General features: G+C 41.1%; 1 protein-coding gene across 2 annotated transcripts in view; it reads right to left on the minus strand.

Annotated features, from left to right (window-relative positions):
• The window catches only part of ARSB (arylsulfatase B), a 193,712-nt gene that overhangs the window by 44,748 nt on the left and 125,415 nt on the right, over positions 1 to 23,549 (minus strand). For both annotated transcript variants that reach the window (XM_025389230.1, XM_025389231.1), the window contains exon 6: positions 16,916 to 16,986. In XM_025389230.1, the coding sequence (XP_025245015.1) occupies positions 16,916 to 16,986 (71 nt within the window). The remainder of the gene's footprint in view (positions 1 to 16,915; positions 16,987 to 23,549) is intronic.

Below are 23,549 nucleotides of genomic sequence, written 5' to 3' on the forward strand. Positions count from 1 at the left end.
CTAATCCTGTTTTTTTTGTCTTGATTGTTTTGTTTTGTTTTGTTTTTGAGATGGAGTCTCGCTCTGTTGCCCAGGCTGGAGTGCAGTGGCGTGATCTCGGCCCACTGCAAACTCCGCCTCCTCTTGAGTTCACACCATTCTCCTGCCTCAGCCTCCCGAGTAGCTGGGACTACAGGTGCACGCCACCACGCCCAGCTAATTTTTGTATTTTTAGTAGAGATGGGGTTTCACCACGTTGGCCAGGATGGTACCTATCTCTTGACCTCGTGATCCACCAGCTTCGGCCTCCCAAAGTGCTGGGATTACAGGCATAAACCACCGTGCTCGGCCTCTAATCCTGTTCTAATGTCTGTATTATTTTTACACAACTGAGATAGTGAATACAAAATTTTATTATTTTGTGGTTTTTCCTTTCAAATATTGCATATAATGTTTTGTTTCTAATCTCAAAACACTTTAAAGGAAAACTGTAGGAACATTAATCAATTCTACCATTGTCTCTACGAATGTGATGATTAGATCCATTTTTCACATGCTCTGAAATTGTAGGTGTGTTTATGCTTTTATTTTTGAGAGGTGAGAAAACAGGCTCAGTGAGTCCAGGAGGCAGGCCAAGCTCACATAATGATGACACTGGGCAAGATGCTCTGTGTCCCTTGGAGGCAGAGTAACTGACCAATGGCTGTCCCAGTGACTACTTTGACTACCCAAACAAATGCATGGTGTGTAATACCAGGCCACAGAAATCTCTCAGCCATTTAAGAGGCATGAGCATGGGGAAGTTTCCTCTTTTGCACACAGTAGTGGCACTGTTAATCACCTAGTTTCTCTACTAAGACTGTTTCTGGGGGCCTTTTTGGGGTTTGCCTACACCCATCCACAGTACTTCCGCAAGATCAGAGGAAGTACTTGAAAGAAGTCAGAACCCATAGCCTAAGTGGGTTTCCCTAAGAATGTTCATAGGAGAAGTCTGCTACCTGATTCTTGATTTCCAGGGACCTTCTTCCAGGGTGGTGGATACTCAGCACCTTGCCATGTTTTAGAAGCTTGGGTTTTCTTTCTGAATGTTCACATAATGAGAAAACCAGGAACAAAAGGAAAGGAGAACTAGGTTCTGAGATGAGCTCTAAATCTTCATGTCTTGCTGGCTTGAATATATCTTAAACTTTTTTCAGCAAATGCATCATGTTACTCTAGGATCAGAAAACATTTTGGCATTTGGATAATCTGAAAGATAATGTAAATTGCTACACAACTAGCTTAAATAGAAATTTGGGGGAAGAGATTATAAACACTTATAATTTGGATATCTGTTTCCTCCAAATCTCATGTTGAAATGTGATCCCCAATGTTGGAGGGGGGGCACAGTGGGACGTGTTTGGGCCATGGGGGCAGATCTCTCATAAATGGCTTGATGCCCTCTTTGAGTCTTGTTCTGTTCATGTTTTAAAGAGCTGTTCTTTAAAAGAGCCTGGCATCTCTCTTGCTGCCACTCTTGCCATGTGCACACCTGCTCTCCCTTTGCCTTCTGTCTGAGGCCTCATCATAAGCTGAGCAGATGCGGGTGCCACGCTTGTACAGAATCACGAGTGGAATAAACCTCTTTTAAATTACCCAGTCTCGGGTATTCCTTTATAGCAACGCAAAACAGACTAATACAATTTATAAAACAGTTCTGAAATTCAAGGTCTTACATCTCTGTCTTTAATTGGATATCTTAGAAAAAATATTTAGTCTTACATACTCATGCAAATATTTTAAATTATAAAGATTGAGCTTCAAATGAGGTGAAAGTCCTCTAGACTAGGGGCTCAATATTCAAATTGTAGTCAGAGACCCAGCAGCACTGGCACCACTCAGGAGTGTGCTAGAAATGCTAAATGTGGGCCCCGCCCCAGCCCGACTGAATCAGGTAATTCGTGTGCACATTCAGGCATGAAAGGCACTGCGTTAAGTGTAGGGTGGTAGACCAGATGTGTGGAATGCCAATGTTTTCACCTAGCATTCCCAGGTGGGTTCCTAGGCTATGCAGGAAAGCTATCAGACCTGTTCACAGCCTGCTCTTTTCTTCCCCATTAATAGCCTAATTTCTGGTATTATCTTTTCATCGTGACTTTACTAATCAGCAGAATCTGCCCCCAACTGCTGAGAGAGACAGTAGCTCATAACTATCTGTGATTTTCTGAAATAGATGATTGTCTTCCTGGTTTTCAGTCAGGTTAAGATAGGCAGAAAATAAGATGGCTGGTTTAAAATCATTTTAGCAGCTGCACTGGTAATATACTGCATTTTGACAGATGTGGTTAGTAACTCTAAGGAGTGCATTTTTCTCTCACTTGCTTACTTTGGTTTCTAGAAGTAAAACAGCCTATGGGCAATATAAGTTTTCGAAAGTATTCAAAAGTAGGCCTGGGGTCAGGAATGTGTTTGGTTTAGCAGTTAGGAGAATTTAAACTCAAATCCAGTTGGTTTTCAATTCAGCGTAATCACCAAAACCTGATAAAGTGCCACCAAGTTAAAGCAAGCAGATACTGCACAATGGAAGGGTTGATGTCATCCTTGGAGCTGCCAAACCATCAACAATCTGGAAAGCGATTTAAAAGGGAAAATGTAAAATACGACAAATGTAGTTCTTAGCTTTGCTTATATGTACTTCCAAGTGTCCGTGATTTATGTGCATCTTTTTCCTTTCTTTTCTAGACTGGTTTTCACTGTCATTATTTTCATTTAAAAAATGTTTATTCATTTCAACTCACTGCAGGGTAAATGCTGCTCTTTATAATTTGTGGAAAGACTAAGAAAAAAATCCCATATACATTTGAAAATATGCTTACAATTAGAAAAAGGGAAAGGTTTAGATTCCTTTTCAGTCTCTAACATTTGTTTTTTAAAACATTAGTTGTTAACAATTAGAAATCATGTACTATATTCTAACTTGTCCAAAAAATAACCCAGATCCAATCTTCAACTTTCTTTAAGTAAAGTGTATTTATGTCACAAATCATTCTTATATCTCAGTCAAAAGACAAGGGAAGGTAGTACTTAGGCTGACTTTCTCATTCCTCTTTTATTATTTTTTTCTTTTCTGAGAAAGAAGCTAAAAGTCAGCTATAAGCACTGAACTATTTTTTTGGAAGGAGTTTTTACAAAATGATGTAAAAGAAAGGATCTGAAATGAATATAAATAGTTCAAATACCCATGACTTCCTGTTTAAATCATTTTAAATTTATAGTAATGTCAGTCTCAAGTAAACTTGAGTCTCTTAAACTTGCCATCGATTAAGCCAAATCTAAGCTTTCTTACATCTCACTTTACAAACAAGCATTAGCTATTACAATCAAGTACCTCTGACATCTATCCAGTCTTTTCCATGGATCTTTTTTAAAGGTTAACAAAGTTAACCCCATATCTTTCCTTTTTCTTTTCTTTTTTTCTTTTTTTTAGACGAAGTCTCGCTCTGTTGCCCAGGCTGAAATGCAATGGCACGATCTTGGCTTACCTCAACCTCTGACTCCTGGGTGCCAGTGATTCTCCTGCCTTAGTCTCCCAAGTAGCTGGGACTACAGGTGTGCGCCACCATGCCTGGCTACTTTTTGTATTTTCAGTAGAGATGGGGTTTCACCATTTTGGGCAGGCTGGTTTCGAACTCATGACCTTGTGATCTGCTTGCCTCGGCCTCCCAAAGTGCTGGGATTACAGGCGGGAGCCACCATGCCTGGCCCCTTTTTTCATTTTTTCTTTAAGAAAAGACATTTATTCAACAACTACTTATTGTGCTACTGTTCTAGATGTTTGGGTATAGAAAAGAATGCAAAAGACTAAATTGTCTGCCCTCGTGGAACTTGTATTTTAATGGAGAGAGGAGGATGATAAATAAATATTTAAAAAATAATTGTGCCAGATGATGATAAAGAAAAGGCAGGTATTGGGGGCAGGGGGTAGCTACACAGTGCCTAGAACACACTGCATTGTCAACAATGGTTAGTTTCTTTTCTTTATTGCTCTCCATGTGATTTCTCTCAACTCCTTTTAAGTATTATTATAATACTTATAATAATAAGTATTCATATATACTTAATCGTGTATATTCTCTGGTTCAAAACTGCTTCTGTGAAGGCATTTAGGAAAGACGACAAATAGCACAGGTGTTACCCCTCACATTTTAAAGGAAGACGCTAAAGCTGACTGCAAGCTCCTTTGCTGGGAAAACAGTATGATGCCCCCAAAATAAGTGAGAGAGATACTAACAGACTTCTACAAACATTCCAAACTTGAAAATAAGGGCAGGTTACAGGGCAGGATGGAAGCCTCCAAGAGGGAACCTCTTTGGCTGCCATGGGTCAGGAGCATTAGGAATCACCTATGACAGGAAACCCCAGAGCATCCCCGGCATACCAGAGGGAAAGGGCACCTACAGGGGGTTCATCCTAATAGGGGCACAGCCAGCTGCATACCTAGAACAGAGTCCAGATAGTGACAAGAGACTGTAAACCTGGCCCCAGATCAATGGCTCCATCAAATAGAGCCCACCTAGACATGATTCTCTCTTTCTAGGATAGCCCACTATACCAGTCACTTCTCATCCATAGACCACTAAACTAGTTATAAATATCTCACATAAACTACTCCTCCTGCCTTTTTTTGGAGACAGAGTCTTGCTCTGTCCCCCAGGCTGGAGTGCAGTGGTGCACTCTCAGCTCACTGCAACCTCTGCCTCCCCGGTTCAAGCGATCCTCCCACCTTAGCCTCCCTAGTAGCTGGGACTACAGGTGTGTGCCACCATGCCTGGCTACTTTTTTGTATTTTTTAGTAAAGATGGGGTTTTGCCATGTTGGCCAGGCTGGTCTTGAGCTCCTGGCCTCATGCAATCCACCCACCTCAGCCTCCCAAAGTGCTGGGATTACAAGCATGAGCCACTGTGCCCAGCCCCTCCTGCCTTTATACTTGAGATTATTCTAACACTTTGCTGAGATGGACTCCAAGGATAATCCAGCTACATAATTTTTAGTAAAAACCAGCCTACAAAGGAAAATGTATACCTTACCCATATGATTGAATCAGGCCCACCCAGGACTTCCTCTTGACTGAGGCACTTAAGGATTTGGGACTTGGATTACATCTATCAAATCCTTTCAGGCAGTGCCTAAACCAGCCTTTGTTTGGGTAATTGGGAGAGAAACTGCTAGACTTTGACTAGGGCTGTCATTCCAAAGAATTCTGGGACCCACAGTCCTAAGTGCAAAACAAGAGTCTCTACAAATAAACTCCCACAATTTCTGAATTTTTTTTTTTTTTTTACTTCACCGAGAGTTTCCTGTGAAACAGGAAGTGCTGAAACCTCAGCATCTATATAACCACCTGTGGAATTAGCAGATTTTTCTTTATTCTGGGATTAAAATAGTGCAGACACAAAGGGACTTTCCTGTGGACAACAGCAATAGCTGTTTTAAAAATTCTACAAACTAAAAATAGGAGGGAGTTTTCTTATACTGATAAAGAGTATTAAAAAATCTGCAACCAATATCACACTGAACGGTGAAATGTTGAAAGCTCTCCCTAAATAGAAATAGAAAAAGCCCACCAAAATACTAACAATGCTTATTTCTGGGTTACAGAATAATAGGTTTAGGGTGATTTTTTTCCTGCACTCCAGCCTGGGCGACAGAGCGAGACTCCGTCTCAAAAAAAAAAAAAAAAAAAAAAAGAAATTTTGAGCTTTTCTGTATTTTTAAAAATTTCTTGCACCACTCCCCCATCTATTATTTGTATAAAAGCAAACAGGGAGCTTCCCTGTTGTATCCAGGATGAAATCCCATCTCCTTAGTGGGCCATACTGTCCTTGTTTAGCTTTCCCACCTCTTCTTTCATGCCTCCCCTTTGTCCCCCAGATAGGCTCACGCACCTTTTGCTCACAGCCTTTTCTATTTCCTGTGATGGTCTTTTCCACCCAGGAACTCTTTGAGGTTCAGCGCAGGTGAAAGAGGGTCTGAGTGGTTTAGCTCTCCTTCACTCTCATAGCAACTATCAGACTCTGTGGAAATGATCTGACAATTAAGTACAGCTTGCAATGTCTCTACCACCATAGCTTTCAAATGTTATTTGATTTTCTTTTAACTTTTTGTATGTTCTAGTTCTCTCCAACTAGGTTATAAGTGACTTGTTGTATTTTTCATAAAGTCTAGGGCAACAGAGCAGGTATTTGTGGTAGCAGAATAATGGCCCTCTAAAGATGTCCCTGTCCCAATCCTCAGGACCTGTGAATATGTTAGGTTACACGGCAAAGGGGCATTCAGGTTGCAGATGGAATTAAGATGGCTAATCAGCTGACTTTCAAATAGGGACGTGATTCTAGATTATTTATCCAGGTGGGCCCAATGTTATCACAAGAGTCCAGAAAAGTTGAAGAGGGAGGCAAAACAGGTCAGAGAAGATGAGACGATGGAAGCCAGGTTCAAAGAATGTGCCAGAAAAGGACTCAACCTTCCATTGCTGGCTTTGAAGATGGAGGAAGGAGGCCATGGGCCAAGGAATGTAGGCAGCCTCTAGGAGCAGAAAAAGGCAAGGAAATGGGTTCTCCCCTGCAGCCTTTGGAAGGGACTGCAGCCCTGCCAGTCGGTACCCTGGATTTAGTCCAGTGAGACCTGTGTCAGACTTCTGACCTATAGAACTGAAAATATCCAAAAAATATGAAAATAGAGTGATGGTTAAGTATCAGTTGTTTTAAGCCATTGAGTTCACGGTAATTTGTTTGATCAGTGATAGAAAACTAATAGTGTTAAATATTCTTTTCCTTCATTCACATTAAAATCAAGAAAGATAAAACCAAAGTTGTTGAAGTAATGGACAAATTTAAAGATATCCTTTTTGAGAACACCTTGCCTAATCACTCCCAAATGCTGTCACTTCTTCATTTGTCCTTACTGCTTATATTATATCACTTATCATTTGTTCTACTTTATTTTACAACTGCGTTAATATCCTTTCCGGGGCATATGTTTCCTTCTGATTCAAAAGACTCTTTAGAAGCAGGGGCCATGTACTCATTCCCTAGGTATTTGCTGCCAGAGGTAACAGACCTCAGTCTATAAATGCCTGATTACTAACATCTTACATTATGGGTTACTAAACAGGCCATTTAGTCTGTTTTCAACAACTTCCCAGAAATGTTTTGAAAAGTTTTATTTCAGCCTTATACACAAGCACCCTAAAACCCCTAAAAAAAATTCTGACAAGATCAATAAATATTAACAAAGTAGATTTACTTTGTAAATTTTAATTCCATTGGATATATTCCATAAAATTTTGTGAGGTTTTATGTTTTTACAGAATTTTATGGTAGACTCTTTCAAGAAAGGTGGATATATTTATCCTTACAGATGGTAAGACTGGGGAACTGAGGTAGGAGGATGACTGGTCCAGATTGGGAGAGGCAAAAAAGTGTCTGGACACCCTCAAATCTTTGCCAGACCTGGGGAGGCTCCAGGGTGGAAGATGGAAGGCGCAGAGCCACTGGACCTGAGAGGGACTGTTTGGAAGTTAGACTGCTTTTGTGTTGAAATTCAAAATCAGCATAGAACCTTTAATCAACTATAATTAACAGGCTACACTTGGAAGCTATGGCTAAAATTTCTAGGCTGTACCAGAATTAAAGAAAAGTAAGTAAATAAATAAATGGTCAGTTGGAAATGAGACAGTTTGGCATAAAAGTGACCCTGGGGAAAAAATATAAAAGCTGATGTGCAAATGGAGTTACGGGCCACTAACCACGTTAACCACGTGGTGCTGTAGAGAAGGGCTCTGGTGAGGCAGCTGGCCCTTGGTCAAATGGCCTAACTCCAGATGCAGGGCCAGGTCAAGCCCTTCAGGTCAGCTTCTGTGATCTGGCTCAGAGAAGCCCTAGAAAACGTTGCTCACCCTGATTTCTCCAAACATAAGATTGGGGCAGTGGGATTTGCCATTTCTGCGTAGCCTAGGCCAGTGGTGAGAGTTAATTAGTGTTTTTAAAGTGCTGTGGATTTGGTTTGTTTTATGTATTTTCTCGGGATGAAAGCCAGGATGCCAGCACCAAGTGTTAACAGTGAAGGTTTCATGCGTGTTCCTTGAGATGTGCTGTGTGAAGTGGGGTGGAGGGGATACGAGGCTTGTGGGATCGCCTTTGGCATCAAAAAGGCCACATTTCCAAACAGACTTTAGTGCTCCCCAAAGCGGAGGGGGCAGACTAGAAGCCTTTGAAAATTTAAAAGGAGAAAGCTATCTGTGTTTTGGCTCTGTGATTGAGGGCATGTAGCAACCCACACCAAGGAAAATTTGACGAGCTGCTAAAGACAAATATTGGCAGCTAGAGACGACACAAAATTCTAACTGCTCTGACCTAGTACAGGCAGGCACGGAAGCAGCAACTCCCACTCTGTAAGAACCCCGCAGATTTCAGATATTCCAGGCTCGCCGGAACCCTCCTTGGAGCTGGTTTTCACAAATAAAGCTTTATGGCTTTATTCCTGATTAAGGAAGTCATATGTGCTCATAATTCAAAACTAAAATTGGAGAAATACATAAAGGGAAAAGTGCAACTTTCCCACCCTGCCCCAATCCTAGCAGCCAGAATGTAATTGTTGTTCACTGTGGTTTGGACATATTTACAGGAGATATTGTTATAATCGTTCCCAACTTATAGGTGATGAAACAGATGGCTGGAAGAACTCACCCACAGGCTCACAGGAAATAAGTCAGAGCTGGTATTGCATAAAACCCAGGGCTTTCTGGCACCCCCAAACTCTACCTGTTTTACTAGGTGACACTGCCCACCCCACACTCGGCTCCCTCATCCCCACAGCACCCTCCAGTGGAGTGACTACAAGTCACTGGCAGGGCTTCCACAACTAGCTCTACAAGCAGAAGCTACCACCATCCGCAGAGTCGGATTACATGTGAATCCAGCAAGGCTAATGTCACTACTCGACCCATTTTTCCAGCCTCCTTTAAATGAATCATGTCCCATCAACATGCTATTATATAGGTGAGATGATTGTAACTCAGATCTGGGTGCCCTTCTCCCACAAGACAAGTGTAGGACACATAGCGATGAGACCTGCGAAATCAGGAGGACATGACGTACATGCTGGGTCTGAACAGCCCTGAGTTCCAGCTCTGATATTTAACAGCATGCATGACCTGGTGCCTCAGTTTCTTCACCTGGATTATAAAGAGTGCATAAACTGCCAACGGGCTCTTAGCCTCTGGCATTCTATGTAATGTTGAGCAATCTGTAGCAGGATGAGCCCCATGCATTCCCCCTAACTCTTTTAATTCTGCTTAATATCTAATTTCAGGCTGAAAGAAAGATGCCTCTGTGTCACTACTTCTCTAATATGCCCAAAAAGAAATAAAAATGCCTTGAAAATGATATATGAAATTATTGTTGTTCTCACTAGATTGATTCTAATCAAATCAGCTAATGATAAATTATTCATTTATTAGCACATATTCTTTCAATATGTATTTATCTTTTATACATAAGATACGGAGAGAACTATACACATGAAGTCTTGCTCTCCTTATAGCTCCGGATGGGGAAAACACGTGAATATAAATACTGCACTATAAGGCAGCAAGAGCTCACTGTCCTGGGAAGCTCCAGAGAAACTCAAGGGATTCAAGTTCAAAAGAATCAGAGAGGGCTTCATGCAGGAGTAGGAATGTGCACTGAACTCTACAGAAGGGGTGGGGCAACAAGGGAGATAAACAGGACTGAAGGAGGGCATTGCAATGGTGCTGAATGGTGGACATTGTAGGACGGCTTGCTGGTGGACAGCTGGGAGCCACCGACAGCCTTCCAGCAGGGTGGGGAGAGGCTGTGTCCATGCCCTCTTCCAGACTCTTCTAGACTGGGTTTTAGCCAGACCTTTAGGTTTGGCTTTAGCCTAACTGATCTCGAGTATTTACAGCAGTACCTCATGCATCCCAGGCCATCATCATTTATTTATTTACAGAATAAATAATCTTGGAAATGGTAACATAATACTGGAAAATGGCTTTGAATGTCGCTCTGAGGAGGAAACAGGGAGCAGCTCCAGGCATTCCAACCTGGATGACTCTTGGATCTCAAGCATGGATTTGGCAATTGCACCACAGAAAATGTGTGTGTAAGAGAGGAGAGGGTGGGAAGAAGGCTGTTCTTTCACCCTATAATCATGAGCAGAAATAACATCTCATTAGAAACTTTAAAGAGAAGAGGGCCTTTAAATGAAATAGTAACAAAGCTGTACAGAATCACTTTGAAGAGCTGGCCTTTGGTGGTGTGGAAAATGCTAACATCTGTCACTGCCCTTCATCTATAATCAAGCTTCTCCCAGCAGAATCTCTGTGTCTCCTGTGTGTGCGTACACGTTAAATACATACACCTGTGTTACATGATGGGCTGTGTCAGTGTTCTGGCCATCACAGAATGCCACGTCTGACTTCCAGAGGGAGTCGTGGTCTCAGATGGGGCAGGACCATTACTGCAGAACAGCCAAGATCAAGCCCGGCACCTGCAGCATAGGTGTATATGTTTTTCCTCAGGCAAAATAATGCATGGGAAACGGTTCTCCTTGTGGTCTGAGTCATGCTTGCTGGGACCTTGGGGGAGTGTGGAATTTGGGGCTGGAGCTCCCCTTGGAACCATGGAGAGCTGAATTCAGACCTGTGGGACCTCACGCCTACCCTGGGATTATGGCTGTTCCCCACCACTTCAGAGGTTCCAGGCTTTCTCATGAATCAGTTTCAGTGATGCTATTCCCCCAGGCTCTCTCACGGGTTTCTTACACGGACCACTTTGTGCTGCTGCACAAAGATGGATCAGCCTACTACAAAGAAATATTTTACCGACATGGGGGAATAAATAATTCTCAGGAATTTTCTCAGAAGGGAACAAAGGAAAAGAGAAGGGTACTAGCTGAACAGAGACCAAAGCACTTCCAAGGTTACTTCAGAACAAGACCTTCAAAAATGAATAAAAAGTCTCCTCAAAGCACACAGGAAAGCAATTACATCCCACACGTCTGACACTGGTCATGAAGCTGGAAGGCAGGGGAGGGAGGAAGGGGACAAAAGTGGAGCCAGGGTTGGGGCACTGAGATAACCAGTGACTGATGAAACATTCGGAGGGAACATCCCAGAAAACAGGAGCAGAACCGAACTCAGAACAGCAAGAAGAGGCAGAGCCCCAGACTCAGAGGGAAGTCAGGCCGAGCCAGGCCAGAGGCAAAGGCTTTATAAATCTCTGTTTGTCTACTGAGGAGGTCTGGAGAAAGGGATAAAGATGGGCAGGGAAATCCCACATCATCTTTTCTGGTCGGTCTTTTCAATGCAGGGAGCGATGGGGGTGGGCACTTAGAAGCTGAATGAATAGTTTCAAACATCTGTATATAATGTCAATTACAACTTAATAAGTGACTTGTAGCTTCTAAGTTATTTTTACTTAGGCACAAAAGGTAGGTTTGGGGTTTAAAAGGAGTGTAAGCGGCCATCTGGAGGTACTTTTAGGCTCAGGAAAGGCTATAAGACAATAAAACAAGGACTTTGACAGGTTGATCTGTTTATCATTCATTAGCAGATATTTACTGATATTAACCCAACAACTTACTATAATGTTAGGTTCTGTGCTACGGAGCGCTTACTGTGCATATGGCAGTAAATGAAAAAGATAGAGACCCTATTCTTGTACAGTTTCTCTTCACTTTTGGAGGGAGGGAAAGTTGCATTTTATTTATTTTTTATATGTTTTAATTGTGGTAAAATACAAACAACATAAAATTTACCATCTTAACCATTTTTAATTGTATGGTCCAGTGGCATTAAATACATTCACGTTGTTGCGCTGTCATCATTATCATCCATTTCTACACCCACTCAAAAATCATGCCCCATTTTCCCCTCCCCACAACCCCGGACAACCACCATTCTATTTTCTGTCCCTATGAATCTGACTACTTTGGGTACCTTATGTAAGTGAAGTCATACGGTTTTTCCTTTTGTGACTTGCTTAGCATAATGTCCTTAAGGTTCATCCATGTTGTAGCACGTATTGGAATTTCTTTCACTGTTAGTGCTGGATAATATTTCATTGTGTGTGTGTGTGTACATATATACACACACACACACACACACACACATATATATATGTGCTCCACATTTTGTTTATTCATCCATTCACTGACGGACACTTGGGTTGCTACTACCTTTTGGCTATTCTGAGTAATGCTGAGTAATGCTGCTACAAACGTGAGTGTACAAATACCTGTTTAAGCCCCTGCTTTCAATTCTTTCAGGTATATACCCAGAAGTGCGATTGCTGGATCCTATGATAATTCTATTTTTAATATTTTGAGTAATCACACAATGTTATTGTCCATACAAGCTACACTATTTTGCTTTCCCATTGACAGTGAACAAGGGTTCCAATTTCTCTACATCCTCAACACTTCTTATTTTCCCTTCCTTCCCTCCCTGCCTCCCTCCCTCCCTCCCTCCCTCCCTTCCTTCCTTTTTCCACTATCTCTCCTTTTCTTTCTTTCTTTTATGTTTTAAACTGTAGTCATCCTCATCCTAATGGTGTAATTTATGTATGCATCCTTGAGACTTTATGCTTTACTGCAGAATGGTGAATCTCCTGCTCTGCGAGAGATTTGGTGACCCCTGGTGTGTGTGCATGTTTCTCTGTGAATGTGTACGTGTATCAATATTTTGTGCCAATCTTTGAGTATTTCTACTGTTAGTATCCAAGCCACAACCTACCATGGGTATGTGACCGTGAAAAAAGTTCTGACTCCATCAGCAGGATGGGCCTCTGGGCACCCCATAATTTGACTAGGGGAATGGGATGTGTGTTGGCAGGGGACAGGGGAGGTGTAGCTGCTGAAATCCAAGAAGCCAGCTTCTGGGGGCATGTGGTGCTAGGCAGAAGGCAGAAATCTCCTGGGAAGTGCCTAATGCCTATTCGTATGATTCAGAATCAGAGGAGACATTGGTCAACAAACCCCAGGATGACCCACTAAGGGAAAGAGGAGATAGAAAAGCAGATTGATACGGTGATGTTTTAGAACAGAGATCAGAAAGGTGGCCAGGATGTAGTAATAAGAAACTCATAAAATAATTCAAATTCCTCTAGTGCATATAACGTGTCTAGCATTTTCACTTGTGTTCATCTATTTATGACCATGCCTTTGGCAACATCACTGCTTATCAATGGACACACTACTTCTGGCAGGCAGAAAAAGGAGAGAAGCAGAGTAAGCAGATTTGCTCCTTTGAGGTCCCATTCATGTAGAGACCCACAGAACACTGAAGCCAGAGGGACCTTGCAGATCATTTAATTCCTTCTTTACTCCACAGGTGAGGAAACTGACGAAGTGGCTTTAGGGAAGGTGGAGGTGGAACGTTACCTTCTTCTCCCGCAGTAAGCACTAATGCTCTGAGAAGAGCAGGAGTGAGAAACCACACAAATGCTTCTGTGATAACACTGACTCCATTCTTAATCCTTAGTTTACACCTGAGATTGGCTGTTTGCTGATTTTACTCCACAAAAGCCTCTGTGCTCTATGAATATGATATCCAGACTTAGCTGTCCTCTAAGTACATGTTTTTTTAATAGCTGGATTTAATTTTTCCTCATGAATAAATTGCATAGAAAAGGAAATGGGCTTGTATCTTCATCCTAAAAAGGACCAGGCACCCAGAGATAGCTCTTCTTTTTTCTGCTTCTGCCTCTCAGTAGAGTGAAGTGAATATAAAAACTGGGCAGAAAAGGCCCATGGGATTGCCATGTGTGAGGAGGTGGGTGGCACCTTGCTACCTGCAGGCGCAGATAGCAGAGAACGCCCTGTGTGTATGAAGCAACAGTGAAGTGGTTCTACGTCCTTGCAAGAGCCGACAATGTCCTTCGTTATCTGCAGGAATCAGAGCAGGAGTCCCAAGCTGGCGAGGAAGCCAACATGAAGACCTGGGTGGGCTCCAGAGAGGGGAGAAAGAGCAGCAGAAGGCCAAAGAGGATCCCTAAATTTGGGGTCACAGTACTGGGTCTTATAAGTCCTCCACAGAATATGTAGGAAACTGAGTCCAAGAGAAGTAAATGTCCTTACAGTCTATGGGTGGCAAGATTAAGAAAATTTTCTATTCTAATTTCCACACTCTTACCAACTTTTACACTGAAGAAACCTTTTGCCTGTGCTGTTATTTTGCTAGGGTCCTTTAGGTAAGACAGGAGAAAGCACAGCAAGTTGCACCAAGAACCCTGGAGCACGCAGTGCTGTGGTGATAGTGTATTCGTCTGTCCTTGCATTGTTATGAAGAACTGCCTGAGACTGGGTATAAAGAAAAGAGGTTTAATTGGTTCAGGGTTCCATAGACTGTACAGGAATCATGGCTGGGGAGGCCTCAGGAACTTATAATCATGGCAGAAGGAGAAGGGGAGGCAGGCACGTCCTACATGGCTGGAGCAGGAGGAAGAGTGTGAAGCGGGAAGTGCTACACACTTTCAAACAACCAGATCTCATGAGAACTCACTCAATATCACCAGAACAGCAAGGGGGAAATCCACGCCCATGATCCAGTCACCTCCCGCTGGGCCCCTCCTCCAGCATTGGGGATACAATTCGAAATGAGATTTGGGTGGGACACAAATCCCAACCATATCACATAGGAGTATAGTTCCCAAGCTCCTACTTCAAATGCCAAACGACAATACAGCTTAGTGAGTGAGGGGTCTTAAGGTTTTTCATTTGTAGGTGGAATTTAATAGGTGAAGACATTTACAACCATTATAATGTGGGTGGCATATTCCACATATCCCCTAGACCTAGGTTATACTGGGCTTTGCAGTGCATTAAATTACTCAGAAAGTTTTAAAGCCATTCCTGCCTCCCTAGTATTCTCTTCCAGCCACCCTTAGAGATTTTGATATGACTGAAACGTATCTCTTAGGCGTACTGGGGTAGAGAAAAGTTTAGGAGTCATTGATGTAGCCTCACAGTAACTAGTCACAGCTTTGTGATCAGCTCAGCTGATCAACTTACTTTCTAGCACCTTCTAGAAGAGGTTTTTAGGCCAATAGAAATATAATGCAAGTCACATATGTAAGTTAATTAAAATTAAATTTTCTATTAGCCACATTAAGAAAGGAAGAGGAGACAAGTAAAACATTAACAATATATTTAATTCAATATATCCAAAGTATTATCCTTTCACCAAATAATAAATCTATAATATTGTAGGCATATAATACATAGGTGTACTAAGTCTTCAAAATCTGATGTGCATATTCTACTCACAGCACATCTCAATCCACAGTTAGCCACATTTTAATACCCAACAGCCACATGTGGCCTGTGGCTACCATACTGGACAGCACAAATCTAGACTGTTCTTACAGTCCTTAGGGCTCAAACCTTCCCCTTGCCTCTCTCAATGACATGGATTTACTCCGAAAGAAATAGAAATTTCTCCATGACGTAGCCATTCTTGCCTGTCTCAGGGCCCTTTCCTGTCCAGGTCTTAATGTGTCCGCTTGGTCTTTATTGCATCTCAACTCTCCAATTGTCTACTGAGTCATCAAGCAATCATTACTGAGTGCCTAGCAAGTGCCCAGTATTTGTGTTAACTGATGAGGATAAAAAAATACAAGAGACGCTGACTTCCAGGAGCTCTCAGCTTGGAAATGCAGGCACAAACACGAACACGTGAGGGATGGTATATGGGGACGCACGCACACAGGAAGGAGTGACTGCTTCTTCTGGGGCTCTGGAAAGCATTCACAGAGGGGGCATGGGGCCGGGTTTTTAAGGGATGAGAGAGACTGTAGAGAGGTAGGGAAAACGTGATTCAGGCATAGGGAAAAGCATATTCATGACAGTATGATGACCTGCATGCTTGGAGATGACAAGTGTCTAGGAGATGAGAACATGACAAGGAGTGCCTGGAGTGAGGCTGGCCGGGCAAGTGGGACCTGAGTGCCCGGTGACACATTTAGAACGACTGTGGGGTAATTCTCTGAGCAGGAATCTCTGAGCAAGAATATTTTGTGGCGAGCTATAATACAGTTTGGAAAAAACAAAGAAGTAAGGAGAGCCTGAACTAAGGGGTCAGCAGTATGTCCAAAAAGGAGCGGATGGGAGCCCCCCATATGAATAAGGGAATAGAAGGGCACTGTTTGCAAGATGAGCATTATGATGAAAGCTGGGCAAAGGGTCTAATTGCTAAGGCTTTCTATGCCCAAACTCACTATGCTGAGGGCATTCGGGCCACTCGCATGGTATTTATACAGGCCTATTACAGTCCATTGTGATCCAGAAGCACTACATGCATGCCTGCCTGCCCCGAAGGAAATGGTAGGGCTCTTTACAGGTTAATTTAGGCAGGAGGCAGGATCAAGTGGAATCACTTCCAGGACTGCGAGGAAAGTCACACCTGTGACACCCAGCAGGTGTTGGGCAGTACCCGACCGTCCCAATCAGATAATGTGGTTGCTCACACTACGCTGGAACCCAACTGTGGTTTATCGGACTGTGAGTTTTCTGGCAGGCGGCTCTGGAGCTCTCAGGTAAGAACAGGGCAGCAACGTGACATCTACAGTGAGAAGGAGCCTCAGAGATGCCATGAGTTCTTTTGTAAATGGGGAAGGCTGGGGCAGGAAGAGTTCAATGGCTTAAAGGCTAATAAGTGGCAGAGCAAGAATAGAATTCACCTTTCTTGTTTCATAAGCTGGTGTTCCTTTCACAGCACACTGCCCTCTGAGATGAGTGGAAGGTGTGTCCTGAAGAACTGTTTAGCTTTCTAGCAACTCAGGAAAAAAGAGAAAGCTAGGCTAGAGACACACTAAGTAATCAAACCACCTTGGTGGGCCAATGAGATTTAACCTAGTAGCAATGCACTGGTACTCACACGGCGAAGAGTCCACGAAGTTCGGGTCGATATTATGCAGCAGCTCCATTCTGGGGGATGGGCTTCCTTCACTGGAAAACAATTTTTAAGGGAATGTTAATTTCCTCTCTCTAATGGGCACGAGTTATTTTAACACTTCCCTTCCTTGTACTTATAGGAAATAACAAACCTGCCAGTTAACAACTCTGTCATGAATTTGGAGGTCTCCACAACCACGGCTGGTGCATCTTCAAGTAGTCATCATTTGTCTATGTGTCAAGCATACGATGATATTTTTAAAAAATGATTCTGGGACCCTTTGAAATAAATATTGTGGCCTTATTTAAACATGACCATTTTTTAATACCAGAGAAATGAGAACTCAAGTTACCTTATGTAGACTTCAGACTGAACACTTACAAGTAAATGAAGAAACTGCATCTGCCAAAGTGGTGGCACCAATATTACAGATGCAACATGCCTCTTAAAGAGTAACCTACATCAGAAAAATTAATGTCCTCCACGTCCAAATTTGCAACATGGATCTTAGATTTAATATAAATACATGAGAAATACCTAGATCTCTTTAAGGCTTTAAAAAAATGTGTACACACAAATACAATCACCACCTACATTTGTGCAGAAAAGTGACTTGGAGATCGCTTAGTTCAACCCCCTCTTCTTACAAATGATGAAGGTACATAGTAAGTTATTGGTAGAATATTGGGTGGTGTGACTCTCAAAGCAGTGTTCTTAAAAAATTGAGAGCACAAACATCACCAGATGTATGTAGGGAGCACATTAAGCACCCAGGTCATTTTGCTAGTATAGACTCAGCCTTACGGAAGTAGCTAAAAACAATGTAAATCATTGAGGGCGTATTGAGGACTCCCGATCCAATACAGTTCAGCTAAGTACTAAAGGTTGCAAAGTACTGTTAACACCACAGGATTCATACATAATCTAAATAATCAATAAGGCTCTTGACGTAACCAAGACATGGTTTCAGGTGTCCCGATGTCCACACCCCAAACTCACAGCTAGCTGTTTGTAGCAGTGGTTTGGGATTTCAATACCCAATACAATTTCAAAAAATCTGGGTTGTGATTCACAACTTTGTATTTGCCAAGTAAGGAAATATAAAAACAAATCTTAATTAATTAATTTAAAACAAAACAAATAACAAACTTCAACTACCATCACCATTATGTTATAAAATAAAGTTAATAGCAAAAAAGGTAGGAAAGACATGATCTCAGACTAAATGACAGCTCCTTAAACTGAACATATTTAACTTTAGTATTCTATAAGATGTCATTGTCCCCCTCTACTCCATAAAACACAGTGATCAGAGAGAGTGGAAGGGAGATACTCAGGGGTGCCCACGGTCCTGGGACAGCAGCGGCAGCACTGCGGGTGTAGGGGTGAGGCATATTTCCCAGGACCTTTCTTTTCTCATTTTCTTTTGGAGGCACTTCACTGCCTGAATATCCTGGAGACTATCAACCAGTCCAAAATGCCAGGAACTAGGGTTTGATCCCAGAAGCTCTGAATGGAAGTAGCAATGATATATAAAGAAAATGGTAAATATGAGAAAATCTAAATAGAATGATGATGATGTCTAATTTGTGGACTTAAAACCAAGCAAGTAAGCCGGGTACAATGGCTCATGCCTATAATCCCAGCACTTTGGGAGGCTGAGATGGGAAGATCCTTTAAGGCCAGCCAGGAGTTTGAGACAAGCTTGGGCAACATACTGAGACCCGGTCTGTACTACCACTACTACTACTACTAATAATTTGAGCATGGTGGTGCATGCCTGTAGTCCCAGCAACTCAGGAGGCTAGGCGAGAGGATCCCTTGAGCCCAGGAGTTCAAGGCTCTAGTGAGCTATGATCACACCACTACACTGTAGCCTGGATGACAAAGTGAGACTCTGTCGTAAAACAAACAAATAAAACCAAGCAAACAGAGTTAAAATCCTGGAAAATAATAGCAAGCAAGGAAAGGAAATCAGAATGAAAGCATTTTAAAGTCTTTATATTGTTTGGAAGTGGGGTAAAGCTACTGATTAAATTTAGATTTAGCTAAGTAAAACTTTTGTGTTAAAATTTTGGGGCAACTATTAAAAATAAAGGCTTTTTCTGGACTATAGGGTGAAAACTCAAAAATTTCAGGGCCAATATATTAATATATAACTACTCATCTTTAAAAGTAGAGTTCACTGTAATACCCCCAAACATTAGGCACAGTTAAATAAAAATATTTTCCTAATAACTTTAGAGACAGTTTATATACATATTCTTCATTCATGTCATTTTTTCATTATTCAGAAGAGTCACAGGTATTTTAAAATAAGAAAATTTAATAAGATGAGATGATTTTTTGAAACCACAGGTTGTATATAATCCTAGTTGACTGTTAGGGAAAATCTTCATAGGCAGAATCATTGTGATGCAAATAGGAGCCAAGCCCTCCAACTATCTTAAGTATGTTGTGTTTCTACTTTTCAAATGCGCACATCAAAATATTTTGATAAGGATGTGGTTAGAGATATGGGCCAAGAAAACACAATATGTGACAAGTGACTGAAACAATGACCAAACACCATTAGGGACTTCCTGAGGGGGAGGTAGAGAGGGACTGTGGGTTTCCATTAATAGTTAACACGTTATTAACACAGATTCAATTAAGTAATTATACCCCCCACCCCACCCCACCACACACACACCCATCAACTCAAGAAGGTACTAGTTTCGACTGCATGGTTAATTTCAGTGCAGACAAGGGTACAATGTACTGATACTGCAACCAAGAAGGTGGGTTCAAGTCACCTGGAGAAGACAATCTGGGGGCATGGGACAGAAATGGAGCTTGTGGGAAGGAGGGGAAGGGGTGGGTGAGGAATTGAGAAATCTCAAAGCTAACTCTGCAAGCCTCATAATTTTGCCTACAAGATATTTTAGAGTCATAATTTTGAAAAGACCAGTAAATGGCAGAGACAATGGTCACCACAGAGACGTGGCCAATTGTTGGGGAGGAGAATCCTCAGGGCTGAATGCCACATACAGGAAGAGCATGCCCCAGACACTGCGCAGGGTCCACTGTCTACTGAGGAGTTAAAATTTCCCCAGACCGAAGAAGCTGGACATGGGTACACAGCTTGGGAAGAAATGTTCACCACCACATTAATAAACTTTCTCTTTATAAATTCAGACAGGAAAGTTCAGTAAATACCCACGTTTTCAGCGTAATTTAAAAACCCTCTTAAGAACCCACAGATTCTTGGCCACTTAAATTTGAGTAGTCTCCAATAATCATATGAAAGATCCTCCTCTTGCATTTAGAAGGAAAATGCCTGGTGTGTGGTGGGTTTTTTGTTTTCCTTTTTTTTTTTGTGGGTGGGGGGCAAAGGTTTTCCATTGTTCTCTCACTCCCATCCCTTCCTCACTCCTCTGGACATTTTTAACATCAATAATCTTCCCTTTCTTATGCATGTTCCTCTATCCTTCTGTTAAAAACAAAATAAGAAAATTTTATTAACCATCTTATTTGCCATTAAGTATCCTGTTTTTTACAGTACTCATTCTCAACCTTTGCTGCACATTAGAATCACCTGGCAAGCTTTTAAACCCCAGATGCACAGGCTGCATCTCATACCCGTAAGATCGCTGGCGGTGGAACCCAGGCGTCGGTACTTTTGGACTCTTCAGGTGATTCCAATGTGCAGCCAAGCGTGGGAACCGCTGCTCCTAAGCAATGCTTCCCAAACTTCAATGTACACATGAATCATCTGGGGAGCTTGTTAAACTGTGAATCCTGATGTACTTGAACTGAATGGGGCCCAATCTGCATTTCTAACAGTTTCCCAGGTGATATTGATGCTGCTGGTCTCAGGACCACACTTGTAGTATCATGGTTTGAGGAAGCCTCCCGGAGTCCTTCCACATGGGATCTCAACTCTTTTGGAGTCTCTTAAATTAAAAACTTATTTGGATTAGGGCTGATTCAAACATAATGATTCTCAACCTTGGCTGCACAATGCAATCACCTGGAGAACTCTTAAAAAATATTGATGCATAGGTTCAATCCCAGGAGATTGAGTTCATTGGTCTGAGTTTCAGCCTCGGCATAAAGATTTATAAAAGTACCCAAACTTAGCTTTATTGAAGTATAATTTTAAAACCATACAATCACCCATTTAAAATGCACAGTTAAATGTTTTTGGTATATTCACATGGTTGCACAATCATCAACAGTCTAATTTTAGAACATTTTTATCCTCCCAAAAGAAATACCGTACCCATAGCAGTCATTCTTCATTTTCTACTCCACTCCCCTCCCGAGCCCTAGCCAATCGTTAATCTGTCTCTGCAGATTTGCCTATTCTGGACATTTCATATAACTGGAACCATACAATACGTGGCCTTTTGTGACTGGTTTCTTTCACTTAGCGTAATGTTTTCAAAGTCATCGATGTGGTAGCATGCATCAAATACTTCATTCCTTTATATGGCTGAATAATATCCCATTGTTTGAAGATATCACATTTTCTTTACCTATTTAGTTGGTTAATATTTGGACTGTTTTCAATATTTGGCTATTACGAATAATACTACTATGAACAGTCATGTATAAGTTTTTGTGTGGGCATTTGTTTTCCTATCTCTTGGGTCTATAACTAGGAGTGGAATTGCTGGGTCATATGGTAACTCTGTAACATTTTGAGGACTTGCCAATTTTCCAAAGCAGCTGCACCATTTCACACTCTCACCAGGAATAATAAGTGTTTCAATTTCTCCACATCTTTGACAACACTTATTAATGTGTCTTTTTGAATGTAGCCATTCTAGTTGGTGTAAAGTGATATCTCATTGTGATTTGATTTGCATTTTCCTAATAATTAATGATGTTGAGCATATTTTCATGTATGTATTTGCTATTTATATACCTTCTTTGGAGAAATGTCTATTCAGATCATTTGCTCATATTTTATTTGCCTTTCTATGGTTGAGTGGCATGAATTCTTTATATATTCTATTTGCAAGTCCCTTATCAGATACGTGATTTGCTAATATTTTCTCCTATTCTGTGGGTTGACTTTTCCCTTCCTTGAGAATATCATTTTGAGAATAAAAGTTTGCATTATGATGTAGTTCAACTTGTGTATTTTCTCTTGTCTTGCTTTTATCTAAGAAACTACTGTCTGACCCAAGCTCACAAAGCTTTATTCCTGAGTTTTATTCTAAGAGTTTTATAGTTTTAGTTTTTATATGTAGGTCTATGATCCATTTTAAGTAAATTTTTGTGTATGCTGTGAGGTAGAGATCCAACTTCATTTTCTTTTTTTTGCTTTTACTATGTTTAATTGACACATAAATATACATATTTATGGGCTGCAGTATATTTCAAAATATGTGTACAATGTGTAATGATAAGTCTGTAATTAGCATAACCATCACCTCAAATATTTATCATTTCTCTGTGTTGAGAACATTCAAAATTCACTCTTGAAGCTATTCAAAAATATATAATAAATTGTTGTTAATTGTAGTCACCCTATAGTGCTACAGAGCACTAGAACTTATTCCTCCTATTTAACTGTACTTTTATATCCATTAACTAACCTTTGGCTATTCTCCTCTCCCCTACCCTTCCCATCCCCCAGGAAAAACACTACTCTACTCTCTACTTCTATGAGATCAATGTTTTTTAGCTTTCATGTATGAGAACATGTGGTATTTATCTTTCTGTGCCTGGCTTACTTCACTTAACATAATGACCTTCAGTTTCATCCATGTTACTGTGAATGATAGGATTTCATTTTGTTTTATGGCTAAAGAGTATTCCATTGTGTATATATACCATATTTTCTTCATTCACCCGCTGATGGACCCTTAAGTTGATTCTATATCTTGGGTATTGTGAATAGTACTGCAATAAATATGGGAGTGCACATATCTCCTTGATATACTGATTTCACTTCCTTTGCATATATACCCAGTAGTGGGATTGCTGGATCATATGGTAGTTCTATTTTTAGTTTTTTGAGGAGCCTTCATATTGTCTTCCACAATGGCTAGATTAATTTGCAGTTTCCCTAATGGTGGATAAGAGTTCCCCTTTCTCTACAACCTTGCCAGGATCTGTTATTTTTTAACTTTTTGATAATTGCCATTCTAACTGGGTTGAGATGATATCTCATTGTGATTTTAAATTTGCATTCTCTCATGATTAGTGATGTTGAGCATTTTTAAAAATAAATCTACTAGCCATTTGTATTTCTTATTTTGAGAGGTGTCCATTCAGCTCATTTACCCATTTTTAAACTGGATTATTTGGGGGGTTTTTCTTTTGAATTGTTTCAGTTCCTTATATATTCTGGATATTAATCCTTTGTTGAATGAAGAGTTAGCAAATATTTTCTCCCATTATGCAGGCTGCCTTTTCACTCTGTTGATTGTTTCCTTTGTGCTGTGCAGAAGATTTTAGTTTGATATAATCCCATTTGTCTCTTTTTGCTTTTGTTGCCTGTGCCTTTGAGGTCTTCTCCATAAAATCTTTTCCCAGACCAATGTTCTGAAGCATTTCTCCGATGTTTTCTTTCAGGAGTTTCATAGCTTCAGGTCTTTTTTTTTTTTTTTTTTTTTTTTTT

Source organism: Theropithecus gelada, chromosome 6 (genome assembly GCF_003255815.1).
Source record: "Theropithecus gelada isolate Dixy chromosome 6, Tgel_1.0, whole genome shotgun sequence".
Classification (NCBI taxonomy): domain Eukaryota; kingdom Metazoa; phylum Chordata; class Mammalia; order Primates; family Cercopithecidae; genus Theropithecus; species Theropithecus gelada.